This window comes from Grampus griseus (assembly GCF_964374135.1).
Source record: "Grampus griseus genome assembly, chromosome: 8".
In the NCBI taxonomy this organism is placed as follows: Eukaryota; Metazoa; Chordata; class Mammalia; order Artiodactyla; family Delphinidae; genus Grampus; species Grampus griseus.
The window spans coordinates 4,949,396-4,973,479 of NC_139002.1; the positions used below are offsets into that span (position 1 = coordinate 4,949,396).

A 24,084-nucleotide genomic window follows, 5' to 3' on the forward strand; every position below is an offset into this window, starting at 1 on the left:
CAGCGAAACAGTTCAAACTGTTAACCACTCGTTTATTTTTCAAAAGCCTTTGAACTAGAACAAAATGGATTGTCTTTTCAGCTCCGGTTGCGACATTCCCCCAGGTCCCAGTGAAAGTCCTTGTCATTGGTGACCCAGAAACATTTCTGTCACCCCACCCAGGCTCATTCTGTGGCTCCTTCTTTGGGACTGGAGAAATCTGAGGAAGGGGATTTCCCTGGACGCAGCAGGACCCCGCAGGCCTTCTGTCAGTCCTCCTTTTCCAGTCACTTCTCCAAGCCCAGGTGCCCCCATCACTTTGGGCCTCTGTTCCTTTTGCTTCGGCTTCCCCCAAGGCCAGCCAGCATTCAGCAGACATGAATGGCTCAAGGGAGGAAGCTGAGGGCAGAAGTGACCCTTCTGAGTCACAGGTCAGAGCACGTTGTCCAGCTGCCCACAGCCAAGACCTCAAGGAAACGTTCTGTCCCTCCATTCCCCACTAGCCCTAGGTGGAGGAATAAGAGAAAGCAGATGGTTTGGCCCCTGAGAAAGGGAAATGCCCAGGGGCTGCCGGGGGTAGTAGCCAAGGAAATAGGAATGGGAAAGATTTTGAGACGCTGAAGGAGCCCTTTCAGAGCCCCGCTAGTTCATTTTGGCCTTTTCCACGTGTGCCTAAGCCACGGAGCTGATCGCCTGGCAAGAGGCCCTGGATCCTCCAGGCTTCAGGTTGGGGGTGCCCTGCCTCTGGAAGGCAGTCCAGGACTTAACTGCACGGGCTTTGGAGTCCAGCGGCTGGGTTTGCATCCTTCCTCTTCTCTTTCTGAGGAACCTTGAGCGAGATGCTGTGGGGAGGATGCAGTGATGTGATGCACATGAGGCACTCGGCACGCACTGCCCCATTACTGACACTTCGTAGATATCACTGGAGCAGCTGAGCTGCCGGACCCTCCCCAGCGAGGACAGCGGCGGGACAGACACGTCTGCAGGGTAGGTGTGCAGAGCAGGTTCCTACCTACCCGACCTCCAAAGCTTCTTTCCAGCTGTGAGGTTGAATGGAGGTGTCCTTCCAGTTCTAAAAGGGCAGCCCTCAGGCAGCTGTTACCCCACTGAGCAACTGGAGGGTCACAGAGGCCCGGGGAGGCAAGTGGCCAGGCCCTGTGACCTCACACCTCCTGGGAATGTGAACTCCCTCCCACCCACCAAGGGCCCCCGACAGGCTCCAGGACCTGCTTCCCAGCGTCTGCAAGGCCAGGCCCGACGAGCCTGAAGCAGCCCTCATCCTACAACCGCCCTGTTCCCAAGTCACAAAGGGCGCAGGGCGACCCTCGGCAAAAGCCTGTCGAATCCATGACTTCTTTCCTCATCCTTTCTTCTGGCTGGTATAAATAAGCCATTTTTTAACCGTGTTTTTGCAAGGGTCATGTGTTCCAAACATAGATTTCAATTTTTTCTAGTCTGTTTCTACACATTTTTCTTGTCCTTTTAAGTATTTGGACAGTACCTAGGTTATGAAATTCAAAGAGGTATCTGATGCCCTGTTTCCTTCGGGAGCTGTTGTCTGACAGAGAGAGAAAGAGAGAGAGAGAGAGAGAGAGAGAAGGAGAAGGAGGGAGAGGGAGAGGGAAGGAGAGAGCTCCCCTACCCTCCTCTCGGGACCTGGTCCTTCTCCTGTCCCCCAGCCCTCCCACACACACACCGTGTACTTGCAGCTCTTTGGAAAAAGAACACGGGCTAAGGGTGGAAGAGTTTTCTTTTCGAGTTAAACAAGTCTGTATGAAGTTCCAGAAGAGAGGTCTGGCAGGGAGACTGAGTTATTCCTGACCACAGGGGCGTGGGCAGGGAAAATCGTGATAACCTCAGGGTGAAGGAAGCGTGTGGTGGAGGAAAGCACAGAGCCAAGGGGAAGGGCAAGCTAAGTTTGCACCCCAGGAAAATACACAGCCCTCCCGCTGGAAGATTCTGAGGCAGCGGAACAACCAGACAATGGAGTTGATTCCACCTCGCCTGGAAACAGCTGTGGACCCTGACTTTTTAGAAACAACTGGAGATGAGGGGAAAAGGCAGAAAAACAGCCTCGGAGCTGCAGGTGCAGGGCGATGGCACAGGAGCGCGCAGCCCTCTGGAGAAGAAAAGGGGGAAACAGATAATGAAATGAACTGAAATCCGAAGAGCTGGGGTTTCTTCACCAAAATACAGTCATCACTGTAGGCATATCAGACCAGAAGCAATCAGCGCGTCGTGCAAGTGCTGATCTGAGAGTCAAGGGCTGCTTTCCTCAGCATCTCTCTTGCGGGGAGCAGGGGTGTGGGGGGCGAGGACAGCCAGAACATAAAGGGAATCTGGACCCAGGCCCCCCTCACGCTCGGCTGGCACCCAGGTCCCCCTTGCTCCCCCTTTTCCTGTTGTGCCAGAGGCGGCTCCCTCTCCTCAGGGAGGAGCCTGTCCACGCCCAGGCCTAGAGGAAGCACCACTTGCTCAAAGCCCCTCTGACGTCTTCACTCCCCGCTGTCAATGCCGTGTTTGTCACCTTGTGGAAGAACGGTTGGAACGATCTTCTAGGTCAACCCGAAGACGTAAAAGCAGGTGATAAATGTCCATATTCCTGCTTGGGGGCCTGCTCTCATCATCTGAGTCGTATTTGGTGGCTTTCCAAGCTCTGTTCCAGATTGCCACCCTGAGGAACCCCAGCCTGGTGACCTGAAAGCAGTTGCCCGGACCCCCTTCCAACAGACACTTCCCCCTTCCCTCCCTCGGCCCATCACCCTTACCGGACGAGTTGAAATGGCACGAGGGCTGATGCAAACCCCCCCACGCTTTGGGCCAGGTGGACCCCAGGGACCCAATAAACAGCGGCATCCCACCTGGGCTGGCAAAGCAGATGGAGAACGAGTGCACTGCCCACCTGGAGCAAACCCCTCACCTGGAAAATAGCTCTCACGGCAGGGAGGCCTCGTGACCAGGTCTGTTGGAGTTCCCCAAAGCAAGGGGGACTCGAGCCTAGGGGCTGGCCCACAGGGTCTTTGAGAACGTGGCCCCTTCATTCTACCCACGAGAAGTTCCTTCCCTCGTGAAACGACGGTGTGTGAGTAACAGAGTCTATGGGGGACAGAGCCTAGGTGCCCGGGTCCTAGGAGACTAGATTGGGACCTTGGGCGGTTACTTACACTCTTGGCGCCGTGGTTTTCTGTTGTAAAGTGGGAACGACCATAGGGCTGTTGTGAGGTTTACATCAGACAAGTAAGGTGGCTCTTTCATTAGATGGTAGGTATGTTGGAGCTTCAGTGTTCCAAGAAACTCAAGTCTGAGAAACACCAGCTTTAAGGTCCAATCTCCCTTACGTGTGGCTGCAGGTGTGCAAAACACACACACCCTCGTGATTCCAAGCCTGGGAAAGTGGGAGGCCTCATTCCATCACAGAGAGCTGAGGGAGGCCCCCTGAATTGAATCTGTGGGCATGCCACGTGCCCCAGAGAGGGGGAGGGTGTCCTGTGGTAACAGCCAGGCCGTGTTTCCAGGACCGGGAGCTCAGGCCCTAAAACACAGCCCTGCCCCTCCCCCAAGAGCGCGCGCGCGTGTGTGTGTGTGTGTGTGTGTGTGTGTGTGTGTGTGTGTGTGTGTGTGTAAGAATGTACCTGCCCACGGGCTGCAGCATCTGTCAGCTGTGGTAACGGGTATCGTTCCACGCTTGCTCCTCCGGGGGATAACACCCACCTCCTGCCACTGGTCACCTCTGTCCTCAAACCCTAAACCTCTTTTGACCCCGCCCTGGGCATGTTCATCCTCTGGGTCCCAGAGCCTGAGGGCCAGCAGGCCCCTGCCGCAGGGAGGGGTGGGTGCGGGGCCTCCTGCTGCCCACCTGTGACGGGGCACGAAGGGACTGGAAGCTGCAGGAGACAGCCTTCCGAGAACGGCTGGGCCTGGGGTCCGTCCCAATCCACCTCCCCACCCTGCGCAGCGAGGGCCCTACTCCCGTGACAGCACCTTGGCCACCGGGAGGCTGGCGGCCTGGGAAGCCCTGCGGTGCCCCCTGGTGGCTGAACAGCTTCCCTACGCCCTTGTGGTCCCCCCCCCCCAACGCCCCGCCCGGCCCTGGGTCCCTGCAGACTGTTCCTCCTGCAGAATCCAGGTCTGGATCAGATCCCTGTCCACGAAATAGGATGAAACATTGACTGAACTTCCATTTTAATGCTTGTGATTGGTGGCTAAAACAAGTGAGACGCAGGGTAGTTTGGGGGACCAGAGAGATGGCTCGTTTCAAGATCCTAGCAACTAAAACAGGCTAGTCAGTCAGGAAAAGGCCTCACAGTGGTTCGTTGAGCTTTTGTGGGGACCCAACCGAAGGCAACAGAGAGCATGAAGCCGAGGCAGCGCCTTGTGCACAGGCCCGTGTGCCTGCCTGGGGCAGCGCTGCCTGGTTGCCTGGGTGCGGTCGCACAAACGGCACTGCACCGTCGTGGGCCTGGCTGCGGCCACAGCAGGCTGCACGGGCGGAACTGAACTTGCTCACACTTGGAGCTGGAGTTCTTGAACTGGACATGAAAATGTGTGCCGAACAGTTTTGGTCACTAGTCTCTCCCCAGGCCTGCACCCGGGTGCGGGAAGCTGAGGCGGTGGCTCAGGGCTGGTGCCGGCGCCGCTGCCCTCGGCAGAGAGGAGCAGACCCGGGCCGGCTGTCACTCCTGTCGTCAGCCCTGACTGTGCTCGGGCCTCTGTCTTCATTACAGCTCGAAGACGAGACTGACTTCCCACTAGCTAAGGAGTCTTAGCCGATTCTTATCTGTGGTCCGAAGTAACGCTGGATTTGGCTCCACAGTCTTTTGAAAGGCACTGATGCTTTGTTTGGTTTCCAGGCGTCAAATGTTTGTGGCTTCCAGGACCCTGCCAGGACCGCAGGACACGCCTGCAAAGCGCAGTGCCGGGCACCTGGTGGGCACTCAGAGATGCGGATGCTCTTAGCCCTGTGGTTCGTCAGAATCACCCGGAAGGCTTGTTGAAGCAGACGGCTGCGCCCCGCCTCCCAGAATCTCTGACGCCGGAGGTCTGGGTGAAGTGTGAGAATTGAGTCTCTGCGACGCCCCAGGTGGTGTGGATGCTCCTGGCCCCGGGGCCACGCTGTGGGAACGCTGTCCTGGATGACCTGCCCAGTCCCAGCCCGGACATGCCGGTGAGACCCCTGAGGCAGCGGGGTGACCCCAAAGGGCCCCAGGAGGATAACAATGAGGCTGAGAAACCACCATAGACTGGGACAGAGGGCTGTGGAGAGGGAGCCCCTGTGCCTTTAGGGGACAGTGAAGTCGTCTCATGACCCCGCCTGCGTTTCTGACCTGGGGAGAGCGTCTTCTGGACCATGTCAGGTGCCGACAGGAGAGCGGTGCTGTGGGTAGGCACAGGCCAGGCCTGGCTGCCTGAGGGGCTCTCACCCTTGGGAACCAGACCACAAGTGAAGCCTCTCCCTACACACCAGGTATGTACACTCGGCACCATCTGCACAGGGTCTTCTGACAGCACCTTCATTCTCCTACTCCCCACACCTGGGCAAAAATGATACCCTTTCCCTTCCCTGGAAGGAAAACCCAATGTGGATGCTTGCACAGCTGTCAAGACAAAACTTCTCCCTCTTTCCAGAGGGTAAGGCCCTCAGGCTAAAATGAAAGAGGCAGCTCACCTCCTCCAGGAAGTCTGCCCAGATTGTTCCCTTTGGTTTCCAAAACACATAGAGAGCAATGACCATTCAGTCAACAAATATGTGTTAGCATCTTCTAGGAGCTGAGCTGGCGATACAGCAATGAGCGAAGACCACCCACCCTCCCTCACACGGCCATCTGATTTCTCTTCCTAGGTCTGCTGCTATCCCCCAGCCCCAGCTCGTACAGAGCCTTGGCATACGGAAGGCCCTCAAACATCTTCTCAAGAACTCCCTGAGCCCTCCCCAGATCCTCGTCTCTGTCCCTCTGAGTCATCCCAAGCAAGAAGGGAGAGAATACTGTAATTTACTAAGGAAAAATCAAAGGAGGAAGGACAGCACTAGACATGGGAGAAGCCTCAAGCGAGGCGGCATCATCGGGACCCACCCACTCAGCCCACGCTGGACAGCCGTGAGTTCACGCACACTCTCGTGTCCAAGTGTGCAAGCGCAGGCGCACAGGTACACACACACACACACACACACACAGCATTCGCGTGACCATGTCCCCACCTGACCGAAACCGCCAGGACAAAGCTCCTCCCCCATCGCGGGGAGCGGCACCCCGTCCCACCCCTCCTGTCCCGGCACCAGGCCCTGTCTGGGGAGCTTCAGGTAAGGGAGGAAACACAGCCCTGTGCTGGCCTGGGGACTGTCACAGGGCACTGTGGTCCCCACTCTCAGCCTGACTCCAGGCTCTGTGCTGAGGGGAATTTAAACCCAGTTTCTTGCTGCTGGGGCTAGGGGAGCCCATCAACTCCAGTAAGAAAGAAAAATTACCTAAAAAGAAATAGTGTTTTACTCATACACACAAATATACACACTGAACCCCGCCCTGGGAGCCGGCAAAACATTCGAACCTTGGACCCGGCTGACTTCCAGGTCCCTCAGGCCTGGATTTCCTGAAGCAGGCGACCCTGGGAGCCCGTGGTGTCCCACCAGCCCCGCCCAAGGGGCCCCAAAGTCCAAACAAGAGCTGGTCCTATATCTGAGGCAGACGAAGCCAGCCTTCCCTGTATTCGAGGAAAAGAGCCTCCGGCCCAGCGTGGCGCCAGGGCCGAAAGGCTGTGTCTTCAAACCTCCGGCCTGGCACTGCCAGGCGTCCTCCCCTCCCCTCCCCAAACACGCTTGGGAAGCTGGGGGTGTGGGGTGGGTGAGAGGCCTGCGGGCGCGTCTCCATCTCCAGAGGCTCGGGGATCAGGTCCCAGTCTGGGTTCCGGGGGCCAAGCCGGGGGTCCGGCCAGCAATCCCGTCTTCAGCCCGCACGTGCGCACCTGGGGTGGCACCTCGCCGCTACACCCCGGTCTGCTGTTTAATCCAGTCCCGAAACACGGAGAGCCTCGTGTACACGCCTGGCTTGTCCCTCTGCGCGCAGCCGTCGCCCCAGCTCACCACGCCGGCCTGGAACATCCGCCCATCGGCCTCCGGGCTGGACAGCGGGCCCCCGGAATCGCCCTGCGGGGAGACCAGGCCTTGGCACCGAGCCCCGCCGCCCCGCCCCTCCGCGCCGCCCCCAGCCCCGCCGGCCCACCTGGCAGGCGTCCACGCCGCCGCTGAGGTAGCCCACGCACATCATGCGCGCGGTGATCTGCTGCGGCAGCAGGCGCTCGCACGTGGTCTGGTTGATGACGCGGATCTCGCCCTTCTGCAGGATCAGCGCCCTGGTGCCTGGGAGGCAGCAGAAGCGGGGGACAGGGCGGGAGGGGAGGCCGGCAGTCAGCGGGGGGACCCGACCAGCAGAGCCCCCGAAATAGCGCGGATGCCCGCGGCCCACACGTGGCTAAAACCTGAGGGCACGTCTCCAGGATGGGATGCTGTGCAGCGGGGCAGAGTGATCAGGCCGCGCTGACCATCTGTCGGGTGAGGAATCCGATACCCACCCTGGGAAGGCGTGTGATAAAGGGAGGGACAGAAGGACGGCCACGAGGCCCCCCCCCCCATCCCACAGCGGTTGGACTGCGGGCAGAGCTGTCAGCCCCTCACCCCAACTTCACCTCCACCCCTGCTCACCTCCCTCCTGCGTGTGGCCCCAGCCGGTGACCCAGATGGCCTTGCCGGCGGGGAAGGCATGCGCGGCGTCCGGCAGGCAGATGGGCCGCACGGTAGCGCTGTACTCGGCCGGCTGCTCCAGCTGCAGCAGCGCGATGTCGTAGTCAAAGGTGAAGTCGTTGAAGAAGGGGTGGGAGATGACGCGCTGCAGCCGGCGCTCCTGCACCCCGGGGGCGCTGCGCTTGCTCTGGTCGTGCAGGCCCAGGAAGGCGGTCCACATGCTGTGGTCAGAGTACCTGCCGGGGGCCGGAGGACGGGCGGAGAGGGAGGCCTGAGCCGGCGCCCTCGGCCCCGTGCCCTGTGCCCCTCGACCCGAGCCCGCGCCCACCCCAGGACGATGCTCAGCTGCCCTCGCTTATCTCATTACCAAAAAGATTTCCCTTCTCATTAATCTACCCTTCCATGGAAGGGACACATCCATCCAAATACTTCTCTAACACAGCGGTACATACTTTAAGTACCAGAGGAGCTGAAAAGTAGATGGAACTTCACCAGGTTTGTCGTCGGCAGCGGGATGGTGCAGCAATTCTGACTACTGTGTATGGGACGACTGAACCAGTAAAAAGACAAGACCCTGGTGTTGCTGGGACCCAGTTTCCCACGTGGGAAAAGGGAGACACCAACAGGCAGAGGCGGAGGAGAGAAGAACCCCATGCTGCTGACATGCCATCAGAGCAGGAAAAGCTCACGGCTGTTCGGAAAGATGATGGCCTCAGAGCCATGGCATCCCCAACAGCAGACAGAACGTGGCTTCTGACGATCCTTCCCCATGGAAAGGAACCAAGGCTCCTTGGAGGAGTGGCTGATTTCAGGTCTGGAGCAAGCAGCACATAGAGTGAACCAGGAATATACTGTGTTACCAGAAGTGAGTGGGAGCTGGCACGAGGGCGGGGCCAGTAGGACAAGGCTTTCACTAGTCAAGATCTGGCTCATCTGGACACCAAAGTAAACTAGGGGTTAGAGCGCTATACGTGATAAACAATACAAGAAGCGGAGGAGAATCTATCCTGAAGCTAAAAAATAATCTCAAAATAATTTATAAGAAGAGAAGGAAAGCTGTGCTTTACAGAAAAACACCAGCTAAGAAATACAGAAGAAATGACACAATAAGTCATATTTCACACCTACCACAGCAATAACCGATACACGCAAGAATCATCAACAGATGCTAAAAACCACTGGGTAACAAGATAGCCACACTGGGACTTCCCTCCTGGTCCAGTGGTTAAGCCCGGATTCGACCCCTGGTCAGGGAACTAGATCCCGCTTGCGGCAACTAAAAGAAAAGATCCCACATGCCGCAACTAAAGATCCTGCACGCGGCAAGGAAGATCCCGCATGCCGCAACTAAGACCTGGTGCAGCCAAATAAATAAATACATAAATATTAAAAAAAAGATATACACACCAATTCAAAGCATCACCCAAGAGTCATAACCAACGGGGGAAGCACCTTTATAAGTACTGGTAGACACCACCCTAACCAAGTAATCAGACTTTTCTCCAAATCGTCACCACTGATGGGGTATTATGTACTTCCTGAGGACACATCACCTATGCAGTGTTTCCTGACCAGAAAAAAAAAAATGTAACCTAACTCTAATCATGAAACAACAACCAAAAACAACCAGATCGAGAGACATTCTGCAAAATAACATCCTGGACTTTTCAAAAACGTACTGCCATTAAAGAACAAAAATTAAAAGGCTGGGAGAGACCGTTCTACATTTTAAAGAGACGAGTCAAAACTAATGACTTAAAACAAAGCATATCCCTTGACTGGATCCTACATTTTTTAAAAACCTATAAATACTGGGAGAACTGGAGGAATCTGAAATGCGGACCATATGCCAGCTAACAGTGCTACGTCAGTGCGATCGTTTCCGGATGCGATAACCGTATGGTGGTTACATGGGAGGGTTTCCCTGTTCTTGGGAGACGCCGCCTGCCGTCCTCGGGGAAGAAGTGCCACGATGGCTGCGCCTAACTCGGAAATGGCTCAGAAAGGGGTACGTGAACGTCTAGTGAAGCACAGCTTAGCAGTGATCTGTGTGCTCGAGCCCGCCGATGAGTACTGTGTCCGACAGCAGAAGGAATCTGAGAAGACTTCAGTGTCAGTCACCAGAGAGGGCCTGGAACTTCCAGAAGACAAAGAAGAGAAACAAAAGCAGGACAAGAAAAGACAGTGTGAAAACTCCACAAGGTCATGAAGGACCTCTTGGAGAAAAAAAAGCCCCAAAGCTGGTCGTGTCGAGCCGACTGGTGACATCCCCGTGCTGCATCGTCACAAGCACATCAGCTGGACAGCAAACACAGAAAGAATGGTGAAGGCCCAAGCGTTAAGAGGCAACTCAGCAGCAGATGAGCAGCACAGATGGCGGCAAAGAAACACCTGCAGATAAACCCCGGCCATTCCGTCAAGACCTAAGGCAAAAGGCAGAGGTCGACACAGCCGACCACGCCAAGCACTCTTCTGGCGCCCGACGTGTTACGTCTTCTTATCCCCCAGCCAGTCAAGGTGGTCTTGGGCCACCGTCTGAACCCAGCAGCCCATGCCCTTGACCACGAGATGCCACCTCTCGGTAACACCCTGGGATCGCTTGCTGACTCAGAAATGTGTCCAAAGTACCTGCACTCCAGGTCCTGGCACACTTCCTCCCTGCCTGTCCCTGCTCACAACCCTCCCTTTGTCTGGAAGGTCTGAGTCACCTGGTCCACTGACACCCTCACGTTTCAACAGCAGACCAGACACCCTGCCCATAAAGGCACTCCTAGCAGCCACCCTCCCTAGCACTCAGGGGAGCTCTAACCCACACACTGGGCCCTCGGCAGCCTCCCCCCAGCTCTGGCACAGCCCTTACTACGTGCACATGTGTATGGCAACTTGTCCCCCTACCCTGGGACGTCTGGAAGTGCAGGGACCAAGTCTAATTCAGCTTTCTCTCCCGGTGCCAATGGTAGCAATGGCTGTTGAGGGCATTAATGGGCAGAAGTAAGACTGCTGAGCAGGAGAAGATGAAGGAAAAGGAAATGAGAAATGAAAAGGTGAAGCAAGGGAAAGAGGAAGAAGCCGGGCAGGGCCCAGGGGCAGGTGCTTCAGAAGTCCACGCACATCCCAGCTCACCCTGCAGACGGGGCTAGGAACGGGGACGGTGGCGGCTGTGTGGGTGCAGAGGACCCAGATCTTGGTTTCTTCTCACAGAATGCCTAGTTCTAGGGCTTGACCAGGAAAATACAGGATGAGCCTAGAGTACCAGGTGGTGTCCGAAAGCAAGGAGGTGGCTCAGAAAAACAAAAGAATGGGGGCATGTCCTAGGGAGCCGGGCGCCAGCCTGGAGAGCTCTCAGTGGTCGGCTCTGGAATAATCTAGCGACAGTAAACAACACGGTATTGGATTACAACCCGAAATATAAATATATGCACGAGTCCCTACAAACATAAATAGATGATTAAATAAATACATGGGAGAGAGGGACAAAGCTTCCTTACAAAGCAATTCCACACTGACTCATTTTCAAAGAATAGAGTACAGAAGGGGGAAACACTTCCGAGTGGAGAGAGCAGTCATCACCATCTTAACCAGATGACCGAGATGAGCTGAGTATCACCAGAGATAAGCCACGTTGACATCATTTACCTGCTGATACAACGTGACTTTCTTCCAAACACTCATGACCCCAGTCTAATCACGAGAACAACCTCAGATGCATCCAGATGGGGGCACTCTACAGGGCCCCTGGCCTCCAGACTGTCCAGGTCACGAAAAACACACAAAGACTGAGAAATCGTCCCGAACCAGAGGAGACTGGGGGGACAGGACAACAGACACAAAGGGGGCACCTGGACAAACTCCTGCAGCAGAAAGGATGCTGGTGTGAAACCGGTGCCAGGGAGCCTGCGGGGGAGCCCCGAGGCAGCCCGGAGGCAAGTTCCTAGTAAGGGACCGTGAGTTTCTCGTTTCTCGGTGCTGACAAAAGCAGCATGATAACATCAAGGGAAATTGGGCGGGGATATGGGGAAATTGCGTCCTATCTTTGCAACTTGTCCACACTCCAAAATGATAAGTTCATTCTAAAAATTCTGAAGTAAGCTCCCATCACCCCAAGAAGAAAGCGGGTCGCTTCTGCCCAGAGTGGAGTGGAGTGTGACAGAGTGAGAAGAGCGGGGCAGGCTGGACCAGGCTGCACTTCACCAGCCCAGCAGCGCCCGGGGTCCACCACTGACCCCACTCCCCCCAAGCCTCTGCTGTTACATCACCCCCAGCACGTGCACCTGTCTGACCGGCCCCAGTGTCTGGCCTTAGGCCTACATCATGCTATGGGTCCTGTCTGTCCCGGAAGTCCATGGTGGTCCCGCTCTCTCTTGGCCAAGGGGCGACCGTGGCACCCTGGGTCCCCTTCCCACGCAGCTGCCCGTGGCAGGAGGGCAGGCGCCCGGCAGGAAGGCCCTGGGTGAGGGGGACCCCTGTGCCCGAGTCTCCAGGAGCAAGCTGTCCCCTCAGTCCCCCTCCCGCAGCCGATGGCCAGAGGGCCTGGGCGGGCTGGACCAAAGTCAGAAAGAGCCCCGGCGCTGGGCCACCTGCTCCTGCTAAGCCTGGCCCTGCCCACCCGCCCTGAGAGGCCGGCATGGCCCGGTGGCATGCTTGGTGCCCCTCCCTGCACCGGGCTCGGGTCTGCCGTGGACCTGAGGCTACGATGGGCTGAGCACCTGCTGTGCGCCAGGCACGGGCTCAGCGCTTCAGGTGCGTCCCCGCGCTCCCTTCTCACACCTCTCAGCGTAAAAATCACAGCGTCACCATCAGCACCCAGGAGCCTGAGGCCTAGGAAGGTGAATAACTCGCCCACGGTGGCCTGGCAAGCCAGGGCCAGGCGGTGAATGAAAGGGTCCCGAGGGGTCTCCACCGTGCAGAGGCTGACCGCACCGGCTCTGGAATCCACACACGTGGGCCCCAGTCTGGCTCTGCCTCTTAAAAGCTGTACCACCTCAGGCAAATGTCCTTACCTCTCTGACCCTCCGTTTCTGTAAAACGGGGACGTGTTCAGACCCGTCTGCCTGGGCTGTTAGGAGAGGCACTGAGATCCCGCTGGACAAGAGGGGCACCCAATAAACACTCATTTTTATTACTTCTGTTATTAAGCCCCATCCTGGGGGGTCTGCCACCCCTCCAGTCCCGGCCCTGCCTCACCTGGGCACAACTCACAGACACAGGGCCTTTCCACCCCAGGAAACATGGAGGGGCGCCCCACTTAGGGCCGGCACGAGGCCTCCCCGCTCCGGCCCATGGCGTACCTGAATCCTCTGTGGTTGACGAAGCAGTGGGCGGCGGACACCATCCAGCTGGGGGAGATGAGGGAAGCCCCACACACGTGGCCCTGGCCCCGGGCGTGGAGGCTCACCTGCCAGGGCCACTCACCTTCGTCCGCGTTCTCACCCCCGACAACCCGAGACTGCCTGGAGAATGACCGCAGCCCACAGTCTGGGAGGGGCAGAGACGGGAGTCACAGTGGGGCACCAGCCCCGCCACTGGAGCAGCAGCCGGGGCAGCCACCTGGCCCCTCTCCCTGCCCCCAAATTCAAAACCCTCACTCCCCACCTCCCGCTCCTGCACAGGGGCCTTCAGACATCTGATGGTTAGCTTAGATTTAATTTGGGTGTCATTTGCCCAGACTTTCTTGTTGCATGCGGAAGGACACAGCTCTGAGGGAAGAGCAATGGGTGACGTGAAGTCACAGAACAGCTGCTGCTTTGCTCACATGTAACCTACGGCCAGCGCTTCTGAAATACACAAGAGGCTGCAAATTAAAGTATGGGCGGGGTGGGGACAAAACCCTGCCGAGGGCTCCAGTACTTGCCCCTGTGGCCAGGTCTACAGAGCGGGGGTCAGCCCAGCACCGCGGCCAGGACACCAGCCCTGCCACAGAGGCCCTGACGTACTAGCTGCCCTGGGCCTTGCCTCCAGGACCAGAACTGCCTGTGAGGCAGTGCCTGGGCGCCAATCAGCAAAGTTATCCTTTCCTCCAGGCAGACACACCCTCTCACCAGGGCAGAGCTGGGTGAGTGAAGCGCTGACATAATGCCCACCTCCGTATGCGCCTTGCACAGTGAACAACCCGCACAACTGTATGCGGCAGCCCTGCTCACCACAGTCCTTCTCATCCGAACCATCGATACAGTCCTTCTTCCCGTCACACTCGGGGTTGCCCTTGCTCACACAGAGCCCGTCGAGGCAGCGGTAGGTGTGTTTGGTGCAGGTGACGGTGCTCACTGCTCACGGAGGAGGACGCAGGGGGAGGGAATCAATCTCTCTCCCGAACCCAGGCTGATGGTCCCTCCCCCTCACGCCCCTCTTGGGCCTGCCCCCTCATCCGCACCCGTGCCGACACCCTTTCTCGCACACTCAGTGTGCAGGGCGGTCTGTGTGTGTTGAACTCTGGACCCGCTGCACGTGAGTGTGGCAGGCAAGCGCCCAAGGGAAGGGGGCGGGGCCTGGCCTCACCGTGGTCGCACTTGGCCTCATCGGACCCGTCCCCACAGTTGTCCTTCCCGTCACACTGCTGGCTCTGCGGGAGGCACTTCCCGTTGTTACACCTGAAGGTCTCGGGCGGGCAGCCTGGGAAAGCGCAAGGACTCAGCAGGGGCTGGCGGGTCAGCAGAGGGCCGCGGGGAGCCCAGCCGCCACCCCCCGCCCCACTCACTGCAGCCCTGCTCATCACTGCCGTCCTCGCAGTCCTTCACGGAGTCACAGACCCAGAAGAGGGGCTTGCAGAGCTTGTCCGTGCACGTGAACTGGTAGGTGGCGTTGCATTCTGGAGGGGCGAGGGGCCGCAGTTAGACACGAGGCTCACTCAGCACCCGCTCTTCCCAGGAGTTGGGGCACCGCGCTCCTGGGGACCACGTCCCGCCTGGCTGTGGAAGCTGACTCAGCACCGCCTGCTCCAAAGGGGGCCCCCAGGAGCCCGAGGAAAGGCGGCCTGTCGTCTGCCCCGGGCCGGGAACAACCTCCCCCACCGTCTCGGGCCATCCCGCCGCAGGGTCGGTGGCAGAAGTCGGGCACAGCAAGGGCAGAGGATGCCCGGGTCTGGCAGCCCCGACTCACGGCAGTGGAGCTCGTCGCTGTGGTCGGTGCAGTCAGCCCAGCCGTCACAGCGCAGCTCCTCCTGGATACACCGCCCTGTGTTACACATGAACCTGCCCGGGCACGCTGCAGAGAGACAGGGCAGGCCTCAAGTCCACGACCCCCAGCCCCGCCTCCAGCTCAGAGGAGCGAGGCTGCAGCTGGGGGTCTCCAGGTCCGCTGAGCTGTGACAAGGGGCTTCCTACAGCTAGCCGGCGAGGGCCAGTCGAGGTCCCTCCCCCTCCCCCCATGACCAAACCCCGGGAAGCCCCGGGCAGAGTGGAGAGAGGCTGGCGGGTGCGCATGCAGTTCTACTGCCCCGTGTCCTTGGTCAGCCACATCCCCGAGCGCCAGGCTCCCCGTCAGCAAGTCGCAGCAGCAGCAGCTCTGCAGACGGCTGATGTGTCCCACCCCAGTGTCACACGGCATCACCGGCTTCCCTTAATTCTAAGACATTTTCCACATTCCGAGGTTTCTGAAATTGGAATGTGTCTGACAACTGATGTCATCAGGCAGATAACAAAATGGAGAGGAGGCCGTTGTCACTTTTCTGCACAGGTAGCTCAGTCACTTAACAAAGCGGTTTGTTCATCTAATTACACTTCTGGCGGTGAGTCGTGTAGTTGAATTTGTACTTAAATTTGGACGTTTGTGTGCAGTAAAAGTGACTTCCAAAAGGTTATTCTAGGATGCAGGGTGGAAACAAAATAATCACCATGGACGTGGAAGAACTGGTATTCACAGCGGACAGTGAAATTAAAGGTCACGGAAACTGCCAGACCTCTTCCGTAGAGATCACAGAATTTCCAAAGCTAGGAGTAGTTAGTGTGATGACTCAAGCCCCAGTATGTTCTAATGTGTCTCAAAAGCATGCTGTTAATCCTATAGGTGCTCAAAGACACACAGAGACAAGCACAGATTCTCAAAGTGATGCAGAACCATAGGGACAATAGACCAAAGGAACTCGGGGGTCCTCAGCCTGAGATGCCGCACCCGGGGACCACAGGACACGGTGTGTGCCGGCATTCACTGTCGGCCTTTTTTCACGAGTGCATCTAAGGTAGCCTTTTTTTTCCCCCGCAGAAAGCTACTACAGCAACTGATAATGCATCCTACCGGCCCCGGTGGCCTAGAGTCAGGAGAGCACAGCGCTAATAAAATGCAGAACAGAGAGCTCATCGCGGGCCCGCCCTCCAGCCAGGCCCCGCCTCCCGAGCGTGTCACTCACGGTCACTGGCGTCGTAGGACAGGTACTCGGCCAGGAACCCGGTGTCCGTGTAGGACTGGTCCGAGTGGAAGTGGACGGTGATCTTGCTGCTGCCGCTGCTCACGACAAACTGGGGCCTCTCTCCACAGTACCTGGGGGCGGCAGGGGCCTCAGCGGGAGGAAGAGGACCCGCCCCGGGGCTGGGGCAGCCCCCCTCCCCCTCCCCCGACACCCACCTCTCCCCGTTGATCTCCACGTAGTCCTTGGAGCAGGAGCCCAGGGGGACGTTGGGCTCCAGCAAGAAGAAGGCTTTGAAGTGCACCTTCACATTTTGGTTGTCGGGCACCTGGGGAGAGAGATGCTGCTGACCTTCTGTGCCGCTTCGCTCCTTCCTAAGTCCGGGGTGGCCCGTGGCAGCCACGGGGCCAGGACCATGGCGGGAGCACGGCTGCCGGGTTCTTCCCTCCGGCCCACGGGGGCAGTAAGGACGTGGCAGGAGGGATCCGAGCTCCATGCTTGGAAGACCTTCCAGACTTGCAAACAGCGAGACACACTATTACGTTACTAAAGAAGGCTGGAAATTCCCCCCCCATCATCGACTGGACGGCGTGAGGTGTCCCGTCGGCAAGACGCCTGTCTCCTGCCGTCCAGCAAGCGCGTCCTCTGAGTGTCACTCAGCCTTTGGCCTCGTCCCAACGGCTCCTCTAAGAGGCCGGCGCCCCTGCTCTCACGTTGCCCAGAGCGAGCCACGGCCAGAGAGGGAAGTCCCGGGCCCAGGTCCCTCCGTCACGTCAGGCGCCGGCCAGGAGGCGGGTGTGAGCCCGGGTCTGCTGGATGCTGCCCGAACCTGCCCCGCCTGCGGCCTCCATACTTGCACCTTAAGGGAGGCCGGAGGCACTCATCGTGCTTTCTCCTGGTGCCCTGGAGCATCCCTCCCCCTCCCTGTCCCTTGTCCCCCCCACCTTCTCTAGCCACCTCCGCCCCCCCATCACAGTGCCTACCTCGATGTTCCAGGTGCAGTTGATGTTGGGCGGGTAGTGGGCTGGATAGTAGGGGCTGCTAAATGTGCCCTGGGCTGCATGCAAGTCGCCTCCACAGCCTGAAAGGAAGGGGAGGGGGGAGGGCGTGAGGACCAAGGGCCCAGGCAGGCCGAGAGCCCTGAGGAGCTGGCCAGCCTCCCTCAAGCTCCTGCCTGGGCACCAGACACTCCATGACCAGGAGAGCCTGAGCGTCAAATGTGGTCCTGAGGCTTGTCCCCTCCTGGGCTGCCCCTTACTGCTCATCCGAGGCAACTGGAAGACCGTGGCCTCGAAGCCGGGGTGTCGGCGCTCGGTGTTGGTCACCAGCGTGATGAGCAGGACGTTCTGGGAGGAGAGGAAGGTCAGGTTGTAGGAGGGAGGGTATGAGCCACACAGCCTGCGGGGCAGAAGGGCGGGCGTTATGAGCGCACAGAACCCAGCAGAGGGGCCGAGGGTGGGGTCCCAAAGCCCTCCCCACACAGGCAACCAGCTACCTGAGTAAGGATCTCCTCAAAAGACTGTCTCTGTTTATAACAGCAAGAACTCAGAAACACTGAACGCCTAACAGTAGAGGACTCATTAAACACACTATGGACCAAATAATAGCAACAACAGCAGTAGTAACGGCATCAACTACCAACACTTACTAGGAACACGCCAGGCACTGTCCTTAGTGCTTCTGTATCCATTAACTCAGGTATTCGTCACAACAACCATTAAATACTATTATCCCCATTTTACAGATAAGGAAACAGAGGCAAAACAGGTGAAGTAACTTACCCAAGACTGCACAGTTAATAAGTGGCAGGACTAAACGAAAAGACAACGCATGGAATGGGAGAAAATATTTGCAAACGATGCGACCAACAAGGGATTAATCTCCAAAATATATAAATACAAACAGCTCATGCAGCTCAATATCAAAAAAACCAAACAACCCAATCAAAAAATGGGCAGAAGATCTAAATAGACATTTCTCCAAAGAAGACATACAGATGGCCAAAAAGCATATGAAAGGATGCTCAACATCGATAATTATTAGAGAAACGCAAATCAAAACCACAATGAGCTATCACCACACACCAGTCAGAATGGCCATCATCAAAAAGTCTACAGACAAGAAATGCTGGAGAGGGTGTAGAGAAAAGGGAATCGTCCTGCACTGTTGGTGGGAATGTAAACTGGTGCAGCCACTATGGAGAAGAGTATGGAGGTTCCTCAAGAAACTAAAAATAGAATTACCATATGATCCAGCAATCCCACTCCTGGGCATATATCCAGAGAACACCATAATTCAAAAAGATATATGCACCCCAATGTTCATAGTAGCACTATTACAATAGCCAGGACATGGAAGCAACCTAAATGTCCATTGACAGATAAATGGATAAAGAAGATGTGGTACATATAAACAATGGGATATTACTCAGCCATAAAAAGGAATGAAATAATGCTATTTGCAGCAACATGGATCGACCTAGAGATTACCATACTAAGTGAAGAAAGAGAAAGACAAATATCATACGATATCGCCTATATGTGGACTCTAAAAAAAATGATACAAACGAACTTATTTACAAAACAGAAACAGACTCACATACATAGAAAACAAACCTATGGCTGCCAAAGGGGGAAGGGGAGGAGGGATATATTAAGAGGTTGGGATTGACATATACACACTACTCTATATGAAGTAGATGATCAACAAGGACCCACTGTATAGCACAGGGAACTCTACTCAATACTCTGAAATAACCTATATGGGAAAAGAATCTGAAAAAGAATAGACATAAGTATATGTATAACTGAATCACTTTGCTGTACACCTGAAACTAACACAACATTGTAAATCAACTATACTCCAATATAAAATTTAAAAATAAAATTAAAATAAAGTTTAAAATTTTTTTTAATTTAAGAGTCAATAAATAAAGAAATGGAGAAAAGAAATCTCCTCCCCTCAAAAAAAAAATGGTGGTCCACTTCACTGGACCACCAGGGGAGTGTCAGGGGACTTCCCTGGTGGTCCAGTGGTTAAGACTCCGTGCTTCCAGCGCAGGGGGCATGGGTTCAATCCCTGGTTGGGGAACTAAGATCCCACATGCTGTGCGGTGCAGCCAAAAAAAGAAAAAAGAAAAAGAAAAAAATGTGGCAGGCCTGAAATTCAGACTCAGCACTCAGGCTCCAGAGGCCTCAGGGCCAAAGAGCATGTCATGTGCACTAAGCAACGCCACAGCCTGCAGCCATTACCAGTGACAGTCAGAGACACGCTACTCACCTGGGAAGATGATCCTAACACACGCCATCTTTACAAAGCACATAACAAGACCACGTGTGCCACATAACCCTTTTTTAAAAATAAATACACAAACCTACACATAGCAAAAAATTCTATAAGAACGTGCAACACACATTTAACAGTGATTATTTCCAGATAGGAAGACTATGAGTGGCGTCTGTCCTCTTCGTGCTTGTCTGTTCTCCACCCTGCCGCCCAGGACCAGGTATTCATTTGTTGTACAGTCAATCAGTTAGAGAAACAGAAAGAAACCCTGCATGAAAAGGGTGTTTAGACCGAAGTCCTGGCTGTGAAGCTGTGGCGGCAGATGGCTCCCTCCTGGTTTGGGCCTGAAGTTCAGACCTTATTAGCTGTGAAACGTGTGCCCGGCTCATTTCCACAGGCAGCAGTGGGAGGCTCTGGTCCACTGAGTCGGGAGCGGCAGGGGGAGCCGAGTGAAGGCAGGTCACCCCCACCAGCAGCCTCCGATTCACCTCGGCACCCTCAGCAGGTGCAGTATGCCTTTTCTTAATTGAAGTACAGCTGATTTACAATGTTTCAGGTGTACGGCAAACTGATTCAGTTATACGTAGATATATTCTCTTTCAGATTTTTCCATTGTAGGTTATTACAAGATATTGAAAATAGTTCTCTGTGCTCTACAGGAGGTCCTTGTTTATCTATTTCATATATAGTAGTGTGTACCTGCTATCTATGCCTTTTTATTTACTATAACCTCAATGCTTTGATACCTGGGGCTTGCTGACCTGGAAAGGCAGCCCCACCCCCCAGGGCTAGCCAATCCCTGGAGACAGTAAAGACTGGGGTGAGACTTTCACAGGCAGACTAACTAATCCAGAGCCCACACCCCGACACCTTCTCTGTGGAGGTCCCCTGCTCCAGGCCACTCTCCATCTACCCTGATCACCCAGGTACCAGACGACTGGAGACAGCCCTAGGGCCCAGAGCCCGCTGGAGTTATTCAAACCAGCCGGTCCGAAGGTGCTGCCCTGCCCTGCTTTGCCTTTCCTGGAGAATCTACAGCAAGGGCTCTTGCCCACGTTTTCCTCCAGCCCCCTCTGCCTCCTGATGACCCTGGTGCTTCCCCATATGGCCCTGTGTGGCCCCATCTTTTCAGCTGTTGACCTCGCTATCACTGAGTAACAACGAGACCTTCATTTACAACAGCAGGTGGAGGAATTCCCTGGCGGTCCAGGGGTTAGGACTCGGCATATCCACTGCCAGGGCCTGGGTTCAATCCCTGGTCGGGGAACTAAGATCCCACAAGTCTTGAGGAAAGAAAGAGAGAAAGAGAGAAAAAAAGGAAGGAAGGGAGGGAGGAAGGAAGGAAGGAAGGAAGGAAGGAAGGAAGGAAGGAAGGGAGGAAGGGAGGAAGGGAGGAAGGGAGGAGGGAGGGAGGGAGGGAGGGAGGGAGGAGGGGGAGGGGAGGGGGAGGGGAGGGGAGGGGAGGGGAGGGGAGGGGAGGGGAGGGGAGGGGAGGGGAGGGGAGGAGGGAGAGGGAGAGGGAGGAGGGAGAGGGAGGAGGGAGAGGGAGAGGGAGGAGGGAGAGGGAGGAGGGAGAGGGAGAGGGAGAGGGAGAGGGAGGAGGGAGGAGGGAGAGGGAGAGGGAGAGGGAGAGGGAGAGGGAGAGGGAGGAGGGAGGAGGGAGGAGGGAGAGGGAGAGGGAGAGGGATACAACAGCAGGTGGCACCTCCACTCAGGCAGGTAAAAGACAGGTGAAGGAGTGCCCAGCATCTAGGGACCTGTGGGCCTCCAGCATCCTTGCCCAGGCTGACAGTCACCTCTGAGATGCTCCCCTGCAGCTCGGGCCGAGGACCACGCCACGCCTGCTCTCTGCTGCCTGCAAGCTGGCAGCGGCCTGAACCTCCAGCCTCCACTGCAGTCATTCCGGAGGCCCAGCCTATCACGGGCAGCCGCCAGGCTCCCGCTGCCCACCTCCACTTGCCCGGGACACTCACTGCACCACAGCCCGGGGTTCCACGGGGCTCAGGGTGTCATACACAGTGACCAGGTCACTGCCACTTTCATCACAGGTCGCGACATCGAAGCTGCGGAAGGTGAGGCTCAGTGTGGAGTCAGCGTCCCCCCGCAGGGTCCACTGGCAGCGGGCGTGAGACGGGTAGGGGCTGTCGGGGAAGCCGGGCGTGGTGAAGCGGGTCGGCTCGCTGCCACGGGCGTGCAGGGCAAAGCTGCAGCTGTCTGTGTGGGGCAAGAGGATATGGGGCAGAGCTGGGCAGGGCCACGAGGGGAGCAACCAGGATCCCCGCCTGAGGTGGAGAGGCAGCCAGACCTGGCCCCTCTGAGGCGTCCCAGGCTGCTCTGGACCCGGGAGAGACTGGGAAGGGGGCTTCTCATGGCCCGGGAGAGGCAGAGGGATGTGCTGGCCATCACCACCATGTGACTCTGGGGGACCCCCCTGACTGAAGGGGCATCTGGCCACATACCCCCCGCCTCTCCTTTGGGAGGAGGGCGGATACTTACTGTCCTGGGTGCTCTGTACTGTTCTGGGGTCAGTGGCTGAAGAGCAAGAGGGAGAGTAAAGCATTTACTGATGCGTCTATTTCCGTATTCCTGCTTCCTTACTGCCCTAAAGGGAGGGGCCGGCCAGCAGGCAGTCTCCTCTCCTGGGCACTGGCCCTGGGATGCCCGCCCCGGCGCCCCTGCACTCACGGAAGGCCACCACTGAGGTCAGCACGAAGGAGCTCACGGCGCGGGCTCGGGGCGGCAGCGTGACCACGTGTTCCTGCGCCATGGCCTGCTCGGCCTCCTGCACCAGGTACTGGGGGATGCTGAACTCCGACCAGTAGTAGGCGATGATGCTGCCCTCGCTGGGGAGAGAGGGGCGAGCCTGAGGTGCCGGGGCCCACGCCCTCCCAGGTGCCCGCTGGAGATGGGGCAGGATTAAGGCCTCCCGAGGGGCCTCACCAAGAGACCTTCTCCAGGCCGGGCCGGCCCCCAGGCTCCTGTACGCCCACCCACCTGCTGATCCCTTGAGCCCGAGGCCTGGGCCTCTTCCTCTCACAGCCTCACGCCCAAGCAGACGTGCTGTGTTGCGGGGGGCAGTGCAGCTCAGGCTCACGAGCGGGAAGAATCCTGGAATGGAGTCTGGGTTCTGCCTCTAGCTTGGGCGCACTGAGCCGCAGCTTCTAGAGCCTGCTTCCTGAGCTTGAAAGGGGCTGACAATGCCACCTGCCACACAGCACCCATAGGGATTCAGTCAGACTAGCAAAAGCAAAAGTACTTTGGAGATAAAGTCAGGACAAGGACTGGGGCCTTGGCTCTCTAGGCAGGACCTCGCGGCCGCATCACTCCGCAGGGCCCAGACGCTGCACCACAGCAGCGCCTTTCCGCCGGCCCTCCAGCACCCACCTGAAGGCGGTCACAGCTGACTTCCTGTAGTAGGGGCCCAGGACAGGGATCCCGCTGTATAAGAGCTTCAGCTGAGGGAAGGAGAGGAGGCTGATGGGGGTCCAGAGAGCGCCCATGACCCCGGGCCCCCACCCAGGCCGCTCCCTCCCTCCTGGGACCCGGGGCCCCTTCCCAGGTGCCCGGGAGCCCACATCGCACACCAGCCCAGGCATCTGGGAGCAGAGGGGAGCCTCCTTTCTGCTGGGCAAGGGTGCGCGTGCCAGAGACGACAGCAGGGCCTGGGCTCTGCCCAGGGACGGGACTCACCGCTTCCTTCACCTTCTTGGCCAGGTTTGCAAACTCAGTGGAGCTGGAGTTCTCATAGGCATCCAGGAAGTTCTCGTTCGTGATCCTCAGGTAGCCGTTGAAGACCTTCTGAACCCGCACATTCCGGTCTGTGAGAGAACAGTGAAAGACGGCGGTCAGAGAAAGGGACACACGCCCTCCTGTCCCCCCACTGTCACAGCTGCCCTCAGCCACCCCGGGGGAGCAGACCCTGAGCCCCACCACCTCCCCGTGGGAGGAGCCCTCCTTTCCCTCCCCCCAAACCGCACCCTCCCTCCCTCCCGCTCACAGCAGGCGGCCCCGGGTGGGCCCCTGGAGGAGGGTCCACTCACACTGGAAGTGCCACGCCAGGAGCCCCGCCATGAGGGACAGCACCAGGAGGCCAGCCAGCACGGCTACGGGCACCACCCACCGCCGCGGGCCGCCCTTCTCCACCTTCCTGGCGTTGTTGGCCGGCAGGAACTCCACGCCTTCCTCAAAGCCATTCATGTTCTGAACAGAGAAATCAGTGCACTGCCGGTCAGAACCCCCGGCCTCGGGCAGAACCTCTCCACGCTGTCAGGTCCACCCAGGAAGGAAAAGCCAGGAGGAAGGAGCAGTGGCCTCCCCTCCACGCATCCCCAGGCACGTGCTGCTTAAGAACTGTGAGTTTAAATAAAAGGGAAACAAACAGCCCACCTGACCCCAGTCGTTGAGGCTGTCAGCTACATGAATCATCTTTGACACAGGAGGATGCACAGATGTGGGGACAGAGGGCCCAGCGCAGGGCCAGGATTGCCTCGGGCAAGCTGCGCTGTATGCCCTGACCCTAACCCTTGCTCCACCAATGTTTAACCGGCCAAAAGAAAGACGTCAGTAAACTGGGCAGCTCTGCCGTGCCACTGCAGGACAAGCCACTCTGCCCTGAGCCTGAAGGCTCCCAGTCCAGGACCCCAAGGTGGGCTGAGAAGGCCAGGGCTCTACTGGAATCCACACCCAGGCTCAGACCCGAGAGCGTGAAAAACAAACAAAACTTTCAACAAACAGGATGGCGGGGGGGTCT

At 57.3% G+C, this 24,084-nt stretch overlaps 1 protein-coding gene across 1 annotated transcript in view; it reads right to left on the reverse strand.

Annotated features, from left to right (window-relative positions):
- Positions 1–6,444: 6,444 nt before the first annotated feature.
- The window catches only part of ST14 (ST14 transmembrane serine protease matriptase), a gene marked incomplete at its 5' end in the record, with an annotated part of 37,774 nt that continues 20,134 nt past the window's right edge, over positions 6,445–24,084 (reverse strand). Inside the window, 18 exons of the mRNA XM_082660311.1 lie at positions 6,445–7,117; positions 7,194–7,330; positions 7,673–7,947; positions 13,000–13,186; positions 13,852–13,974; positions 14,207–14,320; positions 14,406–14,516; positions 14,807–14,911; positions 16,053–16,183; positions 16,268–16,377; positions 17,033–17,130; positions 17,308–17,447; positions 21,308–21,548; positions 21,831–21,866; positions 22,020–22,177; positions 22,719–22,789; positions 23,025–23,152; positions 23,375–23,534. Of these exons, the coding sequence (XP_082516437.1) occupies positions 6,956–7,117; positions 7,194–7,330; positions 7,673–7,947; positions 13,000–13,186; positions 13,852–13,974; positions 14,207–14,320; positions 14,406–14,516; positions 14,807–14,911; positions 16,053–16,183; positions 16,268–16,377; positions 17,033–17,130; positions 17,308–17,447; positions 21,308–21,548; positions 21,831–21,866; positions 22,020–22,177; positions 22,719–22,789; positions 23,025–23,152; positions 23,375–23,534 (2,487 nt within the window). The 3' untranslated portion in view covers positions 6,445–6,955. The remainder of the gene's footprint in view (positions 7,118–7,193; positions 7,331–7,672; positions 7,948–12,999; positions 13,187–13,851; positions 13,975–14,206; positions 14,321–14,405; positions 14,517–14,806; positions 14,912–16,052; positions 16,184–16,267; positions 16,378–17,032; positions 17,131–17,307; positions 17,448–21,307; positions 21,549–21,830; positions 21,867–22,019; positions 22,178–22,718; positions 22,790–23,024; positions 23,153–23,374; positions 23,535–24,084) is intronic.